Source organism: Myxocyprinus asiaticus, chromosome 2 (genome assembly GCF_019703515.2).
Source record: "Myxocyprinus asiaticus isolate MX2 ecotype Aquarium Trade chromosome 2, UBuf_Myxa_2, whole genome shotgun sequence".
NCBI classification, from domain to species: domain Eukaryota; kingdom Metazoa; phylum Chordata; class Actinopteri; order Cypriniformes; family Catostomidae; genus Myxocyprinus; species Myxocyprinus asiaticus.
Window position 1 is genome coordinate 5,159,390 of NC_059345.1, and position 22,504 is coordinate 5,181,893.

The following is a 22,504-nucleotide window of genomic DNA, read 5'->3' on the forward strand; positions in this document are numbered from 1 at the left end:
CAGGAGATTGTTGTCATTTTGTTCTGTTCTGATATTTTAGTGCATTTCTATCTTTATACTGTGGAAGGCTTTGTTTGGAAAATGTTAATAAAGCATTATATTGTTACATATTGTTTTGTGTTCTTTCCTAAGAAGGAAATAAATACATCTTACAGAAAAATAGTGCCACATTTTTAAGTCCTTTCAAAATCTGTGATTAATCGCGATTAACTACAAAAAAAAAATATGATGCGATTAATCGCGATTACAATTTTTAATCGACTGACAGCACTAAATATTATAATGGATTTTCATATTTTAATATTTAAAGTCTGGGTCTGGTACAAGGCTAAAACAATCTATTGTAAAATCAATTAGGGATGGGTATTTTTGAGTAATTTTGTAGTTGAGTAACCCACAAAAAACAAGTCTTCGATTACTCCTAAAATAAAATGTAATTTAAAAATAATGAGTATGACACGTGCGTGAAATTTTTTTAGTTTTATTCACAGTAGTTACCAAGAAAGGTTTAAAAGTAAGATAACTTCAACAAACTATGTTTTTCTTTTGAGAATTTTTTTTACAATTTCCATTAATTAAAAAGGTAACAGTAAAAAAAATAAAAAAATAAAAATAAAACAATTACACTTACCCGGAGCTTAGAAACGGGTACTGACAGCATTTGGGTAATGCACATGTATAAACTCTTGAGTATATATAAAGGCTTACACATTTTCAGCATTTCACAAGTGGTGAAAGTTGGCTTTTTGTCAAATGTGCTCCGCCTGTTTTAAGATATTTAACGCACATAAATGCATTGGTCTGATAAGCTTCAGTTTCTTGTACCACTTGGCATTTTCTTTTCACCATAAAAGCAGATCCACGTCCACTGCATGCCTCCAACAAGAACCAAATACCAAAAGAGTAGAATTCAATAAGAATCAATATTTACAAGTATTGCTACACTTGGCTATGCTTGAAAGCAAAGAGGCCATTATATCTCCTTCTCTCTCATCCAACACTTCGACGACACATCCCAAGTAGCCCCCCAATGGACTCAACTGTAACTGCAAGATTTGGTGAGAGATTCAGAGGGAAAGTACAGGATGATTCAGCATTATAATTCAGTTAAAAATGCAAAGGAAAGTCTATCTGCGTTATTCGAATGCAATATGATTACTTGTGCATATCTCTAAAATCTATATATAAAAGACATTAGAAAAGTACCAAAAATAAATGCTGAAACTCTGGTAAAAAAAGAAAAAAAAGTAGTAGTTATACATTCACTTTTAATGAGACTTTCAAATAACAAAAATACTGATTTAGAATATGATTTTTTCCAGCGATATAGATAAATTGATATCATATGGCCTGCAGTCATATCACCCTGTAGCTCAAGACTGGTTGCCTACTGAAGCTAAGCAGGGTTGAGCCTGGTCAGTACCTGGATGGGAGACCTCCTGGGAAAACTACGGTTGCTGCTGGAAGAGGTATTAAAGAGTCCAGCAGGAGGTGCTCACCCTGTGGACTGTGTAGTTCCTATTGCCTCAGTATAGTGATGGGGACACTATACTGTAAAAAAAGGCACCATCCTTTGGATGAGATGTGAAACCAAGGTCCTGACTCTCTATGGTCATTAAAAATCCCAGGACACTTCTCAAAAAGAGTAGCAGTGTAACCCTGGTGTCCTGACCAAATTCCCCCCATTGGCCCTTATCAATCATGGCCACCTAATAATCCCCATCCATTAATTGGCTCAATAGCACCAATAGCTGGTGTGTGGTGAGCATATTGGTGCACTATGGCTGCTGTTGCATCATCCAGGTGGATGCTGCACACTGGTTGTGATTGAGGAGAGTCTCCTGTTCACTGTGTAAAGCACTTTGAGTGTAGTGTCAGAAAAGTGCTATATAAATGTAACATTCATTCATGTTCACTATTCCAATGTACTTCCATATGGAATTCTGCTGCAAAAAACAGATGCCCCTGGTTTATAATGACATTTGTGTCATCATACCCACTACTGCAGGCATAGACTTTCAGAAAGACAAGCACTGTGTTAAGATGAAAACTAAAGTGTGTGTGTGTTTCGGGGTGTAGAATCTTGCTTTACGTCATCTAACCCCCCCAAAGGAACACAGAACATACTGCAGTCTCCATAGCAACCGTGTGGAAATTTGTTGAGTTGGATTTGGCTGACTGTGGTTGGCTCTCAGCCCCTTTCATATTGACTTCATACATGTCTCTTTGTTTTTCTTTGCTTGTACTGACCTGTTAATGAACAACAAGCAAGGATTCCCCACATTTTGCACTGCTGCTGGAAGGCATGTTGACTCCATATCAGATATGTGGCCATTTTGTTGAGGGTGACTGCTAATGAGAACAGGGCAATGTATTGAGGTGAATTGGAGTGCTTTTTAAATGTAGGCCGCGCATGCAAGAATTAATAACACCATGAGGTTGGGTTGGTTTTCTTTGTCAAACTGCAGCAATTCCAGATTAAAGCCCTCAGTGTGCGCTAACTTGACATCTAAGAAAAGAAACATTTATCTAGGAGAATTTTTTTCATGAACTAATAAAAGGTCAACTCATATGGACCAGTTGGTCATTTTTGGTCTTCGTCCTCCTTTTAAAAGTTAAATTTCGGGGCCTGGGTAGCTTAGCGAGTAAAGATGACGACTTCCATACCTGGAGTCGCAAGTTCGAATCCAGGGCGTGCTGAGTGACTCCAGCCAGGTCTCCTAAGCAACCAAATTGACCCGGTTGCTAGGAAGGGTAGAGTCACCTGGGGAAACCTCCTCGTGGTCACTATAATGTGGTTCTCGCTCTCGGTGGGGCACGCGGTGAGTTGTGCATGGATGCTGCGGAGAACAGCGTGAAGCCTCCACACACGCTATGTCTCCGTGGTAATGCACTCAACAAGCCACGTGATAAGATCTCGTCTTCCGCCACCCAGATTGAGGCGAGTCACTACGCCACCACGAGGACTTAGAGCGCATTGGAAATTGGGCTTTCCAAATTGGGGAGAAAAATAAAAAAATCAGATTTCCATACACGTAAAACTCAGCGTTCACGCACATCTGCCTCTACATTTGCATCAGGCCTTTGCATATGGAACAGGGTCCTTATTTGAAGGTTATAAGAGATTGTTCTTCAAGAATGATCACATAGCACTCTCACATTCAACTCTAGTGAAATTCTATACATAACCCCCCATTTAAAAAAACAAAAAAACATTTGTATGCAAGTAACTCAAAAGAAGTAAATGTACAATGAAGTCATTAATTGCACCGGTCACCAGTTTCAGTCTTAACCAAACAAAGAACTCCTGACAAACTTAAGTCCACTCTCTCCTAATCATGCTTCGCTAATTCAAGTATACCTGTTTTATGGTATTTCATTTAGCCACAAATACATCCTGATCTCATGAAAATTGCAAAATGATATTACACGGTACCTTGCATGCATCGCGGCAGTTCCAAGGTGAAATGTCCACTGTGTGGCGCTAAAAGCGAGTACAATTTTCTCCCAAACAGATGAGGTTAAGGTTAATGCTATATTGAGTTTTAATTCAACAAAACCTACCTCCGTACCCTAAACCTTACACCTAAACCTAACCGATAATGTCATAAAAAGCAAATGTGAGATGAAAAATGCAACTGCTGAAGCACCAACGTCAGTTCGTGGTGCTTCTATGACACTTTTGGCTCACGTGACGACTCACGTGCTCTTAAGGACTCGTACCCCAGTCCTTTGCATCGCAAGTGCAACGCTCTATCAGTTGAGCTCCCATGCAATTTGATCGCACACAAACAAGCTTGCAAATGTAGTTGGTTATGTAATGCAAATGTTAAAATGAATCGCCTTACAAGTCATGCATTAGTAAAAGTGTTTAGAACAGAGTAAAAAATGTTAATGAACTGTGTCGAACCTACGACGAAGGCTCCGCGTAGTGGCCAACGCGTTGGTTTGCATTTATAGTTTTGCACTGGTGTGTCTGTGTCGTTTTGCAAGTACACAGCCAAAATGCTATTGTATTGAGAGAAAATGCCTTAAAGTCTGAAATAACTGTACATTTCATAATTAAACAAAGGCTGTGCAATGGTATTTGTTGATTCAAAAGTATTTATTAAATTACTGAAGCCTTAAAAAAATGAGATAATTAAAGAATGTATTTAGGTACATATTATTTATTATACATGTTGCCTGTAATGCAGAGAGACAATAAATCAGGCATGTACTGTGTGATTGCTTCTGACTGGCTTAAATTATAATAAATAAATAAATAATGTGGCATGTTTTGACGTTCCGTGCTGAAACAAATAATCAAATTAATCAATAACTGCTTGCTTGATCAACACACAATGGGTGTTGTTTTAAAGCATAACATTTTTACTATGCATTAAGGCAAAATAACCAACTCTTAACAGGTGCGTTTTAATCTGCTGACAAACTAGATGTGTTCAGTTTTCATAAGTTATGAAACATGATTATTTCCTGTACACCATACTGTCAAACATACGGTCAGAACATCATACAGATCGAAAAGTTAGATCGGTTTATGTGATGTAATCAGATGTGTCTTTTTGTCGCATTTTCACGTTTATATAAAACTAAATATAAAAACAGCCGATGCTCACAAAAAATAAATGGGTCCAAACACAATGTGACACGATCACTGATCAGTGGATACAGATGTATAGATAAAGTAATCTTGGAGAAAATGTGACGCTACCGCAGATAATTTCTTATCATGCTGTGGACGGTTTCTGGTAACACAGCGGACCAATCACAGCTGTTTTCGTCATTTACATTTTTGTAATTACATTTTTGAAGAGGTGCACGTCAGGCTGCTCCGTAGGCTACGCCGTAACCACCATAGCTACACGTAGCCTACGGTGTAGGTTCAATGCAGAAGTATAAATCGCCCTTTAGGGTTAGGGTTAGTGTTAGACCAGGACTAAGTATTTAAACCAAGTTGCACAAATATTGTACTGCATTTTGCAGCAAAGCGAAATGCCTCAAATGACATCTGGCAAGCCAAATTAAATATAGATGAGTTAATTAAACTGACAAATAAATATACTCACTGAGCACTTTATTAGGAACACCTGAACACCTACTTATTCATGTGACATTCTAATTAGCCAATTGTGTGGCAGCAGTGCAGTGCATAAGAGCAAGCATATATGGGTCAGGAGCTTCAGTTAATGTTCACATCAACCATCAGAATGGGGAACAAATTTGATCTCAGTGATTTGGAGCGTGGCATGATTGTTGGTGCCAGACGGGATGGTTTGAGTATTTCTGTAACTGCTGACCTCCTGGGATTTTCACGCACAACAGTCTTTAACCAAAAACCAAAAGAACATCCAGTGAGCATTATTTCTGTGGACGGAAACGCCTTGTTGATGAGAGAGGTCAACTGATAATGGCCAGACTGGTTCGAGTTGACAGAACGGCTACGGTAACTCAGATAACCACTCTGTACAATTATAGTGAGCAGAATAGCATCTCAGAATGCACAACACGTCGAACTTTAAGGCAGATGGGCCACAACAGCAGAAGACCACGTCTAGCACTTTATTAGGACCACTTTATTAGGAACATACAGTTCCTAATAAAGTGCTCAGTGAATGTATGTTTAGTTGTTTATTTTGGAAGCCACCTACAGAAGAACATGAAGCTAGTGGAAAAACTGAAGTAGCCTGAAGTTGCTCTGTAATGGTCTCAACATCGGGCCAATATCAATACATTTTTTTGTCCTCACTGAAAGCAAATTGCTGGGCAAAGTAACAAAATCCCAGCCATTCAGAACACATCTAATGTTTAATGTACAGCTATGAGGAGGAGGAGTTTGGACCAATGATATTTTTCGATGGGCAGGGCTACCCACAGCAATGCAGTAGAAACAGGAATTAGGTGATTAACAAACACTTTACCCTGGGTATGTACATTTTTAGTAGAACTGTATGCTGATAATGAATTTGGCCAGGGTTTGCAAGCAATGTAAAAGTCAATCCTGTCTACAACAACCTGGACCCTGTTATGTTTGGTATGTCGTTCTACCACACATGTGAGGCTTATAAAGCAGCCTCATTATTCTGCCCTTTGAACTGTGCAGTCATTATCGCGTCTCCTATCTCGCTCTTGCTCTTTTTACACGGGGAAATGTTCAGACAGGTGTAATTACTAGAGGAACTATAGCCGTCTACCTCAGCATGTCTGTAACTCTGCTCAGATCCATTGCACTTCATGTACTAGCTTTCCATCTAACTGTCCATGGTGCGTATAAAAGGATTCAGGAGCTCTAATCAGTGTAGAGCTGTCTGGACAGATCTTAATAATGAGGGAAAAGTCCTTGTCCATGGAGAAAAACTGAAGGTAGCATAGCTTTTCAAGATTTTATAGATTTTAATGACTTTTCCTGAACTGAAATCACAATTTTCAAATTACATTATTATAATTCTATGTTTTCACATGTTTGCATGCGAATGGCAGTGAGGAACCGTATCCCCCTCTACTTAAAAAGCAAGAGAAGTTTCTGAACCAGTTTTGCTAGGAATGTTTGTTGGCGACGGATGGAAACCTGATCCAACTTAACAAGCTCCCTCAATGTGAGACAGTAAAGCTGGTCCTGGTGATGTCTAAAGTTTGTCTCTAAACTAAAATCCAAGCTCTGTTCTAATAGTATTTTGCAACTTGAAACCAGATAAGTCAGGAGTGCCCTAGTTCTAGTCTAAAGCCAGTTTCACCTTTTTTTTTCTTTTTTTATAAATCTCATTTTAAAGGAAAACCGGATATCTGGCCTCTGGTTTCACCTGACAAAGAAACTTGAAAGCCCACAAACAAATGCACTTATGAACTGGTTCTCACATACTATAGCTAAGTTTGCCTGAAACAAATGATACTAGTCAATCAGTACATTTTCATGCACTTTAAAATTTCGATTTCAGTTGGATTAAACAATAACTCCCATTTTAAAATGTCATGTAAATCCTTTAGTCTGACTGAGATAGTACCAGTCCAATGTTAGCGAAGTCGAACTAACAGACCTAGATAATGCGACTGTCGCTCAGCTTCGTCCAGCATGTGTACATGTTAACAGGACCACAACTGGCCTTGGATTTTTGCGCATGCCCCGAGCGACAGAGGTGACGTGCAATGTTTACTTAACACTTACTCAACTGGTCTTCACGGTGGCGCGGTTACTCGCCTCAATCCGGGTGGTGGAGGACAAGTCTCAGTTGCCTCCGCTTCCGAGACCGTCAATCCGCACATCTTATCACGTGGCTTGTTGTGCATGACACCGGAGACTCACAGCATGTGGAGGCTCATGCTACTCTCCGCGATCCACGCACAACTTACCACGTGCCCCATTGAGAGCGAGAACCACTAATCGCGACCACGAGGAGGTTACCCCATGTGACTCTACCCTCCCTAGCAACCGGGCCAAACTGGTTGCTTAGTAGACCTGGCTGGTGTCACTCAGCACACCCTGGTGTCTTTTCTTAAAATATTGAATTACGCATTGTGTCATGCATACTTGGACGGACAGATGAAGACTGTAGCTCGACTGTGCCTAAAATGGCTAAAGCTCAATTATAACTGTGCATATAAATGTGCTAATGTCTGGCCAGTTTCCTAAAATGCAACATAAGTTGCATTTAACACTGAGATAAAGATTTTCATTTGTAGGGTTGTCAAACAGACGAAAGTATAACATTTGTTTTCTATGGCATGAACAATGCAATTTCACACAGGAATAAAAAAAAAAGTGGCATACCCAAAATTAAAGGATTATAAATCAACAAAAAAATTAAATAAACCCAAGGAGGGTCAAGTGTTTGGTATCATGGTCAAAAAAACTTTTACATTTTTTGATGATTATATTACATTCTGAGATTTTCAGCCTAAGAAACTGCAGAAAAATCAGACCAAAAAAAAAAAACTGATTTGACTTTATATATCTCTGAATGTAAATAATGTGGCTCTGAAAAACTGCTTTTGTTTTGTTCCCAATCATGTCAGCTGTATCTGAGATGTTGTGCTGATATGACAAAGCAATCAAAAGTTAAAGCATTACAAATATAATTTATCATAGTGTCCAAAAACCTAACAAATAAAACATAATAATTGTAAATAAGAACTAATTACTCATGCAAACACAACAAAGTTATGAATGAGTGCCTTTTGACTCAATGAGTCGACATTGAGTCAGTTTAACAATGAGTTTGCATCATTGAGTTTGTGTCATGTGCTTTGCGCCATCATCTAGTGGCCATATGTAACATTGCTTTGTGTGGATAACCTAATGATCTATGCATCCAATTACCTTGTGTGGGCTCATTTAAAAGATAATCGCCTCCTCTAAGTAACGGTATGTGAAATTTTATGTTCCGTTTATTTTTCGTGAAGTTATAATCGAAAATACGGCGTATAAGCAGCACCAACATAATTGTTATTAACCGCTATATTTTAAAAATTGGTTGGCTGTATTCTACTCTTTGAGAGCTTTCCAACAATATATGACACATGACTATTTGATCAGTTTAATGTTTTTACCGATTTCAGTAAAATGTACTGTGGGGGGGGGGGGGGGGGCACGTGGGGGGGGGGCCAGGCTTCTGTCAGGGGAGCCCCCCTCTAGAACCGCCCCTGTTGGTATGCACTAAAAAAATATTTTAACCTATTTTCACTTCAATTTAATTAATTGAATAAGTTCAATGAATAAAACTTTACATTTGTCCTGTCAGTCACAATTAAATCGCATATTTTCCCGTAGTTAATCGTGATTAATCGCAGATTTTGAAAGTCCTGAAATTTGACTCTAAATGTACTTCTTTTCCTGTCAGAATGCATTTATTTCCTTCTTAGGAAAGAAAAGAAAACAATATGTAACAATATAATGCTTTATTAACGTTTTCATTTTATTAACAACTAAGCCTTCCACAGTATAAAGATAGAAATGCACTAAAATAGCACAAATTCAAGTAACATAAAACATTTCCCAAAGTCTCAGTGCGAGTTTGATTAATTGAAAGAACTAGTCCCCACATAGGTTGCATATTCATTGCAATGGGCATTAAATCTCGTAAACTCCTCAACAATATGAATCTGCCGGCAGACTGTGGCTATCTGCTTTGTTACAGCAATCGTGAAGCTGCATTCACGATTCATGTCAGGGTGTCAACGTCACTTCGAACTACATATGAAAAGCACTTGAAGACAAAAATGTCTCATTCTGCATTTTGGTGATAGTTAAGACTTGACATGTTTCTGTGGTAATTAAAATGTGCCTTACTTAGGCTGAAAAATACTTGATTTCTATCACAAGTCCCATGCATTAATGCGTTAATTTTGACAGCTCTACTTAAAATATTTAGTTTTTTTATGTTATTTTGTTAGAGATCACTCAATTTGGCTTTAGAAGGGTTGGAGCACGAGTCGTATGGACTATTTTTAAGGTGTTTTTGGTCATTTTTGGAGCTTTACAAGTGTTGTCACTATGAACTGTCATGTATGAAAAAAGCAGCATGAAGATTCTTCAAATATTTTCAGCAATATTAACAGCAAAAATGACAGCAAACATGTTTGAAATAGCATTTGGGTGGGTATATAATGAAGAAATTTAAATTTTTGGAAAAATAAGGAAATGATTCCTTTAAAGAAATCCTTCTCCTACAGTACAAAAATGCAGACAAAAAGACATTTAGACTTAGCTACAAAAACAGAGGTTAGTAAGTACAAAAATGGATGTTGGAAATATGAATGGGCAGTCTTGAGTTACATAACACTGACATTTCCTCAGCTCTATCGACGATGCTCCTTAGGGAGTCAAACACTCAGATATAAACAGACTCGTCCAAGAAAAGAAGCTTACCAATGCCTGATGTTCAAACACAATGCTTGGGAAATGTGTGGGAAGAGATGTCAAACAAAAATATGCAGGACAAAGTTGGAAAAGCAGCAGAATTGGGATTCAATTTCAAACACGTGATGTACAAGTTATTTTCTGATATTGAGAGACTTCACTATGTTTGAGTGAAATAATCTCTCATTATTTGTCACATTTTGCCCTTAAATAAACTATTTTAAATGGACACTGCTGCTCAGATGAGGGAAGCCTTTGGGTAAATTGCACCAATGCAAACATTTGTGCAACATTTGTTTGATGTGTCATGCAGTGAAGGATTCTTTGGAGAACTGAAGGTTGTCCAAACACAGACTAACTGGGAGGTTTTACTTTTTTGCCTTTATGTATTGCGCTCTGTGCAAATGTAGGCTGTGTTTTCTCTCTGGTGAGCTAATCACAGTTATGTAACACTTGACATGTGTAAGTGCATGAGTGTAGCTATGGGACAAGTGGTTTTCTTTTCATCTGACCATATTTGAAGATTTATTAGTGTGTCAGTAAACCGAATTGCAAGAATGATGACTATTTTCATACTGGCTTCCTCACACACTCCTTCATCTGGTCAGTGTGCAATGTAAAACATGATTAGGGGTTCTTCCCAAAACATCACTACACTACTTTTGCCATGTTCTCGGTGGTTTAATGCAATCGCGGGATTACAGAAAATCCATTTAGCTTTACTGGACCAAACATTGCATATATCAGACATACATCAGAGGGGAAAATGCACAGAAAGGGTTAAAAAAAAAAAAAAATGTCCATCTGCTTATGTCTGTTGATATGCATACTGAAAGCGAGACCAACTGAGACCTTAAAGTCATTTGTGAAACCAACAGCTTGCCTTTAAAAAATAAAACACATAAAACTGACATATTTGCATATTATTTAACGTATGTATTACATAAAACATACTACCGCTCTAATCTCGTCCAGTCAAGTGAAGTGGCCTCACAATGACATCTATATCTTCTGAGCAGCTATATGCATCAAGGGACATTGCTGTTCAAAATGATATTTTGTGCTTTTGTGACATTATTTTCATGATGATGAAACCCCCATTCTCATTACCATAATGCAGAAAAATTAATAACATATTTTAATTGTATTTATACATTAAGGCAGTATTTGTTGTACCTCCTTTAATTTATGCTGATTTAATAAAAAATCATTACAGTAATGAGAATCTAATGAGAATCATCACTGAGAATAATGAGAATGGCAAGACACTTTTCGAATAACACATTCAATATAAAAAAATCTATTATTTACATATACACGGATGAGATATGAACTGATTAATGTGGAAACAGATTTCACTATATAAAAATCAATACAAAATGAAGAGAATTTTATTGGGAGCTGTATGATGTCAGGGAGCCATAAAAGTCTTTCTTTAAACAAAATGACAGGGATAAATTATTCATGAAGCATTCAAAAACTGCCACATGCTGCCATTGTGTTTGAAGAGTGCTATACAAAATTGTTCCATTGCACAATTTGGGCTCTATGAAATCCGTTTTATTTTTTGCCAAATTCCACATTTTTAGTTTCATTTTTTCATGAATTCCGTATTTTAAACTTAAATTAAATTTTATCAAAAATGTCTAATTACATAATTACAAATATTTTTATAAAATGAAGTACTTCTATACAGATCCTCACAGCACAATACAAAACACAGTAGTTTTTTTCAAAAACAGTGCTGCACAGCAAAGCATCAGAGAATTAAAAAAAGCACTGATGAAAACTTTTATTCAGTACAACAGCATTCAAGCTTGTGATATATTGCTTAGAAATAATATAATTATTATTTAATTTGTATTATTATTATTATTAATTACTACATTGAACATTACAGACAACACAGTAGTAGTATATATCTGTTGTAATTTCTTAAATTTCATGCGTCTAGTTAAATTGAGCTTTTATTTTGACGAAAAGCCGAATGAAACAATTTGAGTTTGTACGTTTTTGATGACAGCTTCACACCTCCGGATAAGCAGTTCCCTAAATGGCTTAAATGTGCTTATTAAACCGCAAAAGGCTGCGATTTAATTATATAAATATATTGTCTGCATGTACTGCGCACTACAAGCTTACTGATTATATGAGCATTAATACATACATTGTATCACATATGTAAAATTCAATATATGACATTCCACGTTTAATAGTTAATTCAGTTTTTATGACTGGATTCCGCAATTCTGCCCGTGTTTTCCACATCACGGAAATCATACAGCCCTACAAAATGCTCTTAGTAAATAAAAAAACTATCATTAACTGCAGCATGAGAATGTTTTGCCTTTGTCCACGAATATCCATTCTCACAAAAACAATGTACACACATTGTTTTCTAAAACACCACTAATTTTGCAATATTGTTTCATTTGACAAACCTTACACAGCAACCAACAGATACACAAGACAAGACCAACTAGGCAGAGAGAGTGAGGTTAGTATTCAACATCAAACAGTAATCTAGCAAAGATACTGAGAACACGACAGGCTTAAGAAGGGAGTGAATTAGGGGAGAAAGTGTGGCATGATCAGTGTTCCCCCGGGAACAATCAGTGTTCCCATGGAAACGCTGATCATGCATGCCGGCCGCACCTGCAAAACATGAGGGAGAGAAAATGACAAAACACACAAAACAAACCGACAAACTCACCAGAGCCATGACAGTTATCCCCCCCCCCCGCCAGCAGAATTACCTTGCCGGAGGTGAAACTGATCTATGAGGGCACGGTTCAGGATCATCTCTCCTTGGGTCCATAACCCTCCTAGTCAACCAGGTATTGGAACCCTCTGCCCCTCCGCCTGACCGTGTATGCCAGAGAGCCATCAACAAGACACAGAGGAGTTGGGACGGGTATGACGGGGTGTAATTCAGAACGTAAAACAGGTTTGATCTTGGAGACATGGAAAACGGGGTGAATACGCTTAAGGTAAGGAGGTAGTTTGAGACAGACCGCCACCAGACTAATGACCTTGGCAATGGGAAACGGCTCGATAAGCTTATGTGAGGGGAGTCGGAGCGATATGTCTTTAGAGGACAGCCAAACCTTCTGCCTGCTCATGTAAGCTGGGGCCTTAGCCCGGTGCCGGTCCACCGACCTCTTAACGCGAGCACCAGTCCATATGAGGGCTTCTCTGGTGGCTTTCCAGGTGCTTCGGCACCTCTTTATAAAGGCGTGGCCGGATGGAACTTGTAAGTCTGGTTCTTGTGCGGGGAACAGAGGGGGTTGATAACCGAGACTGCACTGGAAGGGTGATAGCCCCTGTACACGACGACTGCAAGGAGTTGTGGGCGCACTCGACCCAGACTAAATGATTGCTCCATGAAGATGGATTATGGGATGCCACACAGACCAGGGCGTTTTCTAGCTCCTGGTTCACCCGCTCAGCTTGTCCATTTGTCTGGGGATGAAACACAGAGGACAAACTCACCGTAGCTCCCAGCTGTCTGGCCAAAAACATGACACAAATTGGGGGCCTCTGTCAGAAACCACATCAACCGGGAGGCCATGGATGTGGAAGATGTGGTTAATGACTGCTACTTTTGTCTCCCTTGCTGAAGGTAATTTGGGGAGGGGAATAAAATGAGCCGCCTTTGAGAACAGGTCCACAACAGTCAAAACGACTGTGTTGCCATGGGAGAGGGGAGACCAGTTACAAAATCCATGGCTATGTGCGACCAGGGTCTTGAAGGGACAGGCAGCGGCTGGAGGACGTCTTATTAGTCGCACAAATGGGGCAAGCGGCTACGAATCGACGTACATCCTGCGCTAATGATGGCCACCAGAATCGCTGTCTAATGAGTGTCTGACTGCGAGTTGCCCCTGGATGACAAGCAATGTTGGATGAGTGACCCCACTGTAGGACGTGCGTCTGGGTAGATCACGGAACAAATAACCAGCCCGCTGGGCATGTGGCAGGGGGTTTGGTGTTTCGTAGCACCGCACGGACTTTAGCCTCCACCTCCCAAGATACCATGCCCACCACGCGAGTAGCGGGTGAGTTTGAGGTCTCGACCTCAAAACATCGAGATAGGGAGTTGGGCTTGACGTTTTTAGAGCCCGGGTGATAAGACAGCACGAAGTTGAAATGCGTGAAAAATAGTGCCCAGCGAGCCTGTCTAGAGTTGAGGTGTTTGGCGATTCGAATATACTCTAGGTTCTTATGATCTGTCCAGATCACAAAAGATACCACCAAATCCTCTAACAAATGACGCCACTCGCCCAAGGCCAACAGGACAGTCAATAATTCTCGGATGCATCTTTCCGTCCAAGGGGGAGCGCTGCGACTAGACTGCTCTGACACCAACCTTAGACACATCCACCTCCATGAGGATGGGTGCGGTAGAAAACCACTCCTTTAATTTAGAAAATGCGGCCTCAGTTCAAAAGGAACAACAAAAGTCAGTGCGTGTTCCTTATAAACTCCGATAAAAATTTGCGAACCCCAGAAACCTCTGCAATGCCTTGCGAGAATCTGGGGTTGGCCAATCGGAGATGGCTTTAACCTTAACCGGGTCCATGCGCACTCCCTCGGACAAAACGATGAACCCCAGGAACGGAACTGACTGTGCATGAAAAGCGCACTTCTCCGCCTTGACAAACAGCCAATTCTCTAACAGTCGCTGAAGCACATGCCTGACATGCTGCACATGGTCCTGGATATTCTGTGAGAAGATCAGAATATCATCAAGATGATCAACCATGTCTCTAAGCACGTCATTCACGAGCCACTGGAAGACAGCGGGGGCATTGAACAATCTGAAAGGCATAACCAAATATTCAAAGTTCCCCCTATGGGTGTAAAAAGCCATCTTCCACTCATTCCCCTTCCTAATCTGGACAAGGTGATAAGCGTTGCGTAAGTCGAACTTCGAAAAAACGGATGCTCCCTGCAAGAGTTAGAAGGCTGAGGATATCAACGGTAAAGGATAGCGATTCTTTACTGTGATGTCATTCAGCCCCCAATCATCTATACAGGGTCTAAGCAAGCCATCCTTCTCCACGAAGAAGAACCCCACCCCTGCCGGCGAAGAGGAAGGGCGAATGAGACCGATTGCCAGAGAATCATTGATATACCTATTCATGGCCTCCCTCTTGGGAGCTGAGAGCAAATACAGCTGTCCCCGAGGCGGCAAAGTGCCAGGAAGCAGTTCAATCGCATAATCATACGGGCGATGAGGAGGAAGGGTCATGGCGTGGGACCGGCTGAACACCGCCCTCAAGTCATGGTATGTCAACGGTACTCTGGATAAGTCCGCCAGTTCATCCTGCAACGAAACACAAGACTGGACAGGGGAAATTGCAGAGTTAAGACAGTGCGACAAACAATAAGGACTCCAAGCAAGAACAGTGTTGGTTGACCAATCTATGTGTGGGTTGTGATTTACCAACCAAGGATGCCTCAACACTACCGGTGCCAATGGAGATTGGATAAGGTAGAAGGACAACTGCTCCATATGATTCCCAGAGATGAAGGTGACCAGCTTTGTGGATTGAGTGATGACGGACAGCGGTGTGCCACTTAGGGTGTGGGTGGTGATGGGTCTTTACAACTGGACCATAGGAAGTCACCACTTAGAATCCAATTAGAAATCCATAAAGTTCCCTTCAGCTCCGGAATCAACTAAGGCGGAAACCGTGTGACAGGCAGATCCATACTGCAGCCAGGCCGGGAGAAGTGTCCAATGTCCAGGGGTTTTGTCCAAAGGTATTGCGTTCGCCAGTAACCCCTCTCCTACCAACAAGCGATGTCTTTTACCGGACAGGAAGCAGAGAGATGATCAGACTGGCTTAAGAAGGGAGTGAATTAGGGGAGAACAGGTGTTGCTCGGCATGCTAATCAGTGGCATGATCAGCGTTCCCCAGGGAGCAATCAGTGTTCCCATGGAAACGGTGATCAAGCATGTCAGCTGCGCCTGCGAGACATGAAGGAGATAAAATGACAAAACATACAAAACAAACTGACAAACTCACCGAAGCCGTGACAATTCCATTAAAATAAATATCTTGGCAATATACTGTAAAGCTTATGCCACTTCATGGGCTGTTTTTCAGATATTCTCTAGTGGCTTTGCCATTGTATGTAATGATGTGAACAAAATGTCCATCTAATAAACACCACCTGTGCTATCCATCTGTGTAAAGCATTGGTCTTCATGTTCAAAATAAAGGGCCAGAATCAGAGAGAACCAGACGCCTGTTCCCCCTCTCAAAACTGAAGGATCTTTATAAGTGGCCATTCATTTATATTCTTGCTGCTGGGTTGCCATGAAGTGCCTGCATATCTTTGATATTAATCTAAAGGACACAAAATGTATGCAATACCCTCTAGAGATTAATCCCAGTGTCCGAAAACAAAAACATAGTTTTCAAATGTATTCAGATTAATGTGGATGTAGCCTTAGTCCCTACAGACTCTTCTGGTCTAGTCTATTATAGGCCATTGCAAAAACTTTTCAAAAATCGATTCTTGCTTAGTTTGCATTGTGTAAATGCTTGGATCTAACATTTTATAGACATTCTAATCAGAGTTGCTATTTGAGTTTCTAACAGCTAACAATTTCATGGATTTGTATCCACTTTCATAATGTATTTTGCCGTGTTACAAATACTTTCAGTGCAGGTTCAGCAAAAGGGTACATCAAGGAAGCACACTGCCTGAGAAGAAGGCTCTTGTAAGCACCCTATAAAATCATAAAATTACAAATAGGACTTTAAGGACTGTTGCTTCCATAGCCTCAAAGTGGTCCTCTGCATGGCCAATTGTTTGGTTCGATTTATTAAAGGGATAGTTCACCCAAAAATGAAAATTCTCTCATTATTTACTCATGCAAATCACCAAAAACAAAAGAAGAAGAATGTGAAGGTGAAAGTGGAGAGTGATAGTAAAAATGGACTAAAATATTGATCTGTTTCTCAACCACACTTATCATTTCGCTTCTGAAGACATGGATTTAACCACTGGAGTCATATGGATTACTTTTATGCTGTCTTTATGTGCTTTAAATTTTACCCATTCACTTGCATTGTGAGGACATACAAGAGCTAAAATATTCTTATTCTAAAATATACAGCATGACTAGTGTAGTCTGATTCATGAGCAAATGACTCTTATGAATCGGTTCTTTTGAATCTACTGTGTGAAACACACAGCATGACCAGTGTAGTCTGATTCCTGAACAACCGACTGATTAGAGTCATTTGTTTAGGAATCAGACTAAACCGGTCATGCTGTATGTTTCACACAGTTGATTCAAAAGAACCGACTCATAAGAGTCATTTGTTTGGGAATCAGACTACACTGGTCATGCTGTTTGTATCGCACAGTTGATTCAGAATGTTTTCAATTCAGTCGAGGTTATAAATTAAACTGAAAACTTGTGTGTCTGTACAGCATCAATAAATAATCTATGTATTTGCCATGTGTTTGCCAATCATTTCATCATTCTTTTGTTCTACTCCCTGTTCACAGACCAATGACTTTCACTTACAGCAAAGTAAAAAACTAAAGGACTTGATATTTATGAATTTATCAATACCATTGTATATTGATCCAAACATTACCACTGCACCAATGTATACCCAAAGATGCTGCTTCTTGTTTGACTATAACTCCATCACTTTTAGTTCTCTTTCTGTCTTTCTCCATCTTTTAGTCGCCGTGGCTAGACACATCCACTATATCTGTCAAAGCCTAAGCAGAATTAATGGAATCAAAGCAGCTCACTGCTGTTTCCTCTAGCGCTCAGTCACTCTGGGCTTCCACCTGCGCTGAAAAAATAAAAAAGGTGGACAATTTGATTCCAAATCAACTCAACTGTACACTTCCAATATATGTTTCTTACTCGCGGTCTCCCTCTCTGACACACATTCAAACATGTGATGTGCATAGAACAGGGATGTGTAAAACTATACATTTTCATAATCAACGACCAGTCAGTGTGTTGCCTGAACAACTAGTTGTCTAGTTGGTCTTCAGGAAGCCCTGTATAATGTGTGTCCAGCAGACACCGATCAGACATGTTTCTTAGGGCTCGTTCACATAGGACAATTCCAAAGACCAACAGCTAATAAAAAGTGCAGATGTGGTGGAAGTTGCCTGGTGAAATAAACACTAGAGGTGCAACAACAAAGACTTTTATTCCCTTCCATAAAATGTACTTTTTGCCCTGTTCCTCACACAGTACTATCTTATGACATCAAAACACTTGTCAGACGATACATTTTAAAGTTTGCATTACATAACCAACTACATTTACAAGCTTGTTCAACCGCAATCCAAATTGCGTGCTTGTTTAACTCAAGTACCAGGAGTCCTGAAGAGCATGCATGTGTTGACACGAGTCAAAAGTAATCACAAAATTACGTGGTTGCTTTAGCAACTGCATTTTCATCTCACATTTGCTTTTGATGACACTATCAGTTAGGTTTAGGTTTAAAGGATTAGTTCACCCAAAAATGAAAAATCAGTCATTGTTTACTCACCCCTGTGTTGTTATAACCCCATATGACTTTCTTTCTTGTTCTTAACACAAAGGGAGAAATTGTGAAAAAATATTGTGGTCTGATGTCATACAATGGAAGTTTATGGTGACCACCTCTTCAAGCTTCAAAATGACACAAAAGTATAATTCAGAAGTCTAATAAATTATTCCATGAGACTCATGATTGTTATGAAAGCATATGATAAGGTTTGGTGAAAAACAAACTGAAATCTAATGTATTATTTAGTGAAACTGTTCACTGACTGTTGATCTCCTGTGCACGTTCATGAGTCTGCACCTCTTTGCACGAGAGCAACAGTAGTTACACAGCATGCACGAGATGGGGCGTTCAAGCGAAAACTCGTTCTGTTTCGCTTCAACAGGACCATCAGTGATATAAAAACAGAAAACACAACATAGCACAACACCGCCTGTCCTGACTCACACGTTATACCTTATTCAGGGACCAGAAAGCAGTCAAGCGTCGCATTTTGGACCGGTGCCAGTTCACAGCAGTGTCAAATATAGAAACCAAGCAATCGGCAGAATGTCCCGTTGCACGTCGCAGCTGCTTATTACAAAAAACTCTGATAACACAGAAAAGATCACTTTTATTGTGTGTCGTTTGGTGTCTGAGTAGGACAAGGTGTGACTGTAGATATCTTCAGCCTCATCTCTTTGTTTAATGGAGGACCCTGTTTCAAACAAATAAGTCTGGACATTGAAATGCATCTATTCTTCCACTGCAAACTCTTCAGACATGTTTGTAAGTTCTGTTTTCTGGTTTGTGTGCAGCTATGATGTGTTTTCTGTTGTTAATAATCGCTGGTGGTCCTGTTGAAGCGAAACAATACCAGTTTTCGCTTGAACGCCCCATCTCGCACATGCTGCATAACTACTGTTGCTCTCGTGCAAAGAGGTGCACACTCATGAAAATCAATAGTCAGTAAACATTTTCACTAAATAATACATTGTTTCACACCAAAACTTATCGTATGCTTTCATAACAATCACGAGACTCATAGAATAATTTACTAGACTTCTAAATTATACTTTTGCATTCTTTTGAAGCTGAAGAGGTGGTCACTATGAACTGCCATTGTATGACATCACTGAGCACACAATTTTCCCCTTTGAATTAAAAAAAAGCAAGAAAGTTATATGGGGTTATAACACTTCTTTAGTGAAACACAGAGGGTCATGTCATTTCAACATGGCGAAACATATTGAAGGGGTTGACCCGCACCATGTATAGCAAAAACACTTTTTATAAAAAACTATTATGAGTACAGTCTTCATCTCATGTGAGTGTACACCATTCAGACCACTCTTCACAAAAACACAATTCATTTGCTAATGTATAAAATTTTTTAATTAGCCCCAAATTGCTGAATGCACCTTTAATCATACATCGATTTTCAATCATTAACGTTAACGATTGTCGATTAAGAAAATGTCTTAAAATTTGCATCCCTAGTTTTGTTGATTTAAAACTTGATAGTGCATTAACCTTAAAAATGTCATCTGTTTGGGAGAAAACTTAACTCACTTCTAGCGCCACCCAGTGGACATTTCACCTCATAACTGCTGCGAAATGTCTAAGGAGTCACGTAATGTCATTTTGCAAAATTGTCACCACATGTGAAAGCTCAGCCAAACATGAAACACAAGGCTCCCACAACACCCAGGGCCTTTTATGCCATTGACAGACTGACCCATGAAGGACCAAAAAGGTGAGCAATGGGTGAAGTCACCAACCTCTAGAGGTGGATTTTTCGATTTAAATTTTTCATACATAAGCCCTATTCGGACGGTAATTGTTTCTCTGTGTGGCACGTGGTCAGTCATATGTAATATTTGTATATTAGGGGTTGCACCGTCTAGCTGACTAGTCGTTTAGTTCTGCCACCAGTTAAAGGGACAGTTCACCCAAAAATGAAATTTCTCTCATCATTTACTCACCCTCATGCCATCCCAGATGTGTATGACTTTCTTTCTTCTGCTGAACACAAAGTTTTTTAGAAGAAAATCTCAGCTTTGTAGGTCCATATAATGCAAGTGAATGATGACCAGAAATTTGAAGCTCAAAAAAGCACATAAAGGCAGCATAAAAGTAATCCATATGACTCCAGTGGTTAAATCCATATCTTAAGAAGTGATCTAATGGGTTTTAGGTGAGAACAGATCAAAATGTAACTCATTTTTCACTGTACATCTTGCCATTTCCATCTCTAGGCACGATCATGATTTCAAGCTTGATTACACATCCTAGTGCTTGATGCATGCACAGAGAAGAAGTGTAATCAAGCTTGATTTAAAACATGAATTAAACCACTGGAGTTGTATGGATTATTTTTATGCTGCATTTATGAGCTTTTTGGAGCTTCAAAGTTCTGGTCACCATTCGCTTGCATTGTATGGACCTACAGAGCTGAGATATTCTTCTGAAAATCTCAGTTTCTGTTCAGCAGAAGAAAGAAAGTCACACATCCCAGGGTGGCATGAGGGTGAGTAAATGAATTAATTTTGGGTGAACTGTCCCTTTAAATACATAGACGTTCATAAGAATGAATCTTACAAGCTGTGAGTGGAGACAGTGGGATTGGTTGATGTCAGAGCAGACATCATGTTATCTTGTGTGAATGACTGCAAAAGTCATTAATGCTCTACCATAAAATTTAATTACATAGTGCTTCCTCCAGCATTACGAGTGGTCCTACTTGAAGTTCAATATTAACTCTTTTAGCCTTAGTCAAAAGCTTGACTTGTGACTCATGGCTGCACCTACATGTGCAAAATAAATGTTTATACTTTCTGAGGAAAATGTGAGTGGTGGCGTAAATATGCGCAATAGTAAACAGGTATGCTTGCCTTAGCAAACACCACTAATAAGACCAGCATAAATGTTCATATGATACCAGAGACAGTAGTTTATATATTAGTATCAGTATTGACATTATGCAACAAAGTACAGTTGTTATATGCAAAGTAAGCTGTGGTTTTGTGGGTGTAACCAAAAGTTGCAAGCATTGTGCTGCAATAGAAACGTGAAGTTGATGTTACTGATGCATTGAGTGCACAAGCACAACACCAGTCGTGTTATTTTCAGCATATTATATATCCAACATAGTGAAATCAACTCACCCCTGGCAGACAGCTTCTTCGTGTTGATGATTTTGGCAGCATATTCCTGACCAGTTGAGATTTTCATGCATCTTCTAACCACAGAAAAGGCTCCCCTGGAAGTCATGAGAAACCAGTTGTTTTATTTTGTTTGTTTAGAATAATAATTTTTTTATTAATTAATTTATTTCTTTGAATATATGTTTGTGAGGATGCAGCATTTTAAATGAGCTCTTCCTCAGATTTAGAGGAAGACCGATATATCGGTTTTACCGATTAATCGGTGCCGATAGTTGCTTTTTGGAACTGTCGGTTATCTCGGTTATCTGGACAAAAAACTGCATCTGGGATTTTATTCATTTTGGACTCTTTGTCTTTGCCCGCCATAGTAAAGAGTAAAAGTTATTTATTTTTTTGTGACATTTTATAAATTGATTTTAAAAACTATCGGCCGATTAATCGGTGCCGATAGTTGCTTTTTGGAACTATCAGTTATTTGTAAAAATCAATTTCGATGGTTGCCGATATTTTTTTCATAATTTCATAATTTCAAAATAAGAGTCCCCGTGTGTTTCGGGCTTGTTTATATTTAAAAGTCCCGCACTGTGCACCAAATCTTTTTTCTAGTTATTCTTGGGATTTTGGTTGGACAAAAAACTGCATCTGGGATTTTATTCATTTTGGACTCTTTGTCTTTGCCTGCCATAGAAAAGAGTAAAAGTTTTTTTTTTTTGTTGTTGTTGTTGTTGTTTTTGGTGACATTTTATAAATTGATTTTAAAAACTATCGGCCAATTAATAGGTTATCGGCCTTTCCCACCACTTTAGCTATTGGTATCGGTCAACCTCTACTCAGATTCCCCTAGCCTAACTTAAAGGAAGCTGTTTAGACCTTCCTGGAACAAACAAAGATCTTTATCATGAATAGATCAGATAGCAACATTCTTACTAACACTGGTGGCCGCACAGCACCCACGTGAAAAC

At 39.3% G+C, this 22,504-nt stretch overlaps 1 protein-coding gene across 8 annotated transcripts in view; it reads right to left on the reverse strand.

Annotated features, from left to right (window-relative positions):
- Window positions 1-22,504, reverse strand: part of LOC127454165 (calcium/calmodulin-dependent protein kinase type II delta 1 chain) — a 112,801-nt gene that overhangs the window by 89,708 nt on the left and 589 nt on the right. For all 8 annotated transcript variants that reach the window (XM_051721180.1, XM_051721196.1, XM_051721233.1 and 5 more), the window contains exon 2: window positions 21,543-21,637. In XM_051721180.1, the coding sequence (XP_051577140.1) occupies window positions 21,543-21,637 (95 nt within the window). The remainder of the gene's footprint in view (window positions 1-21,542; window positions 21,638-22,504) is intronic.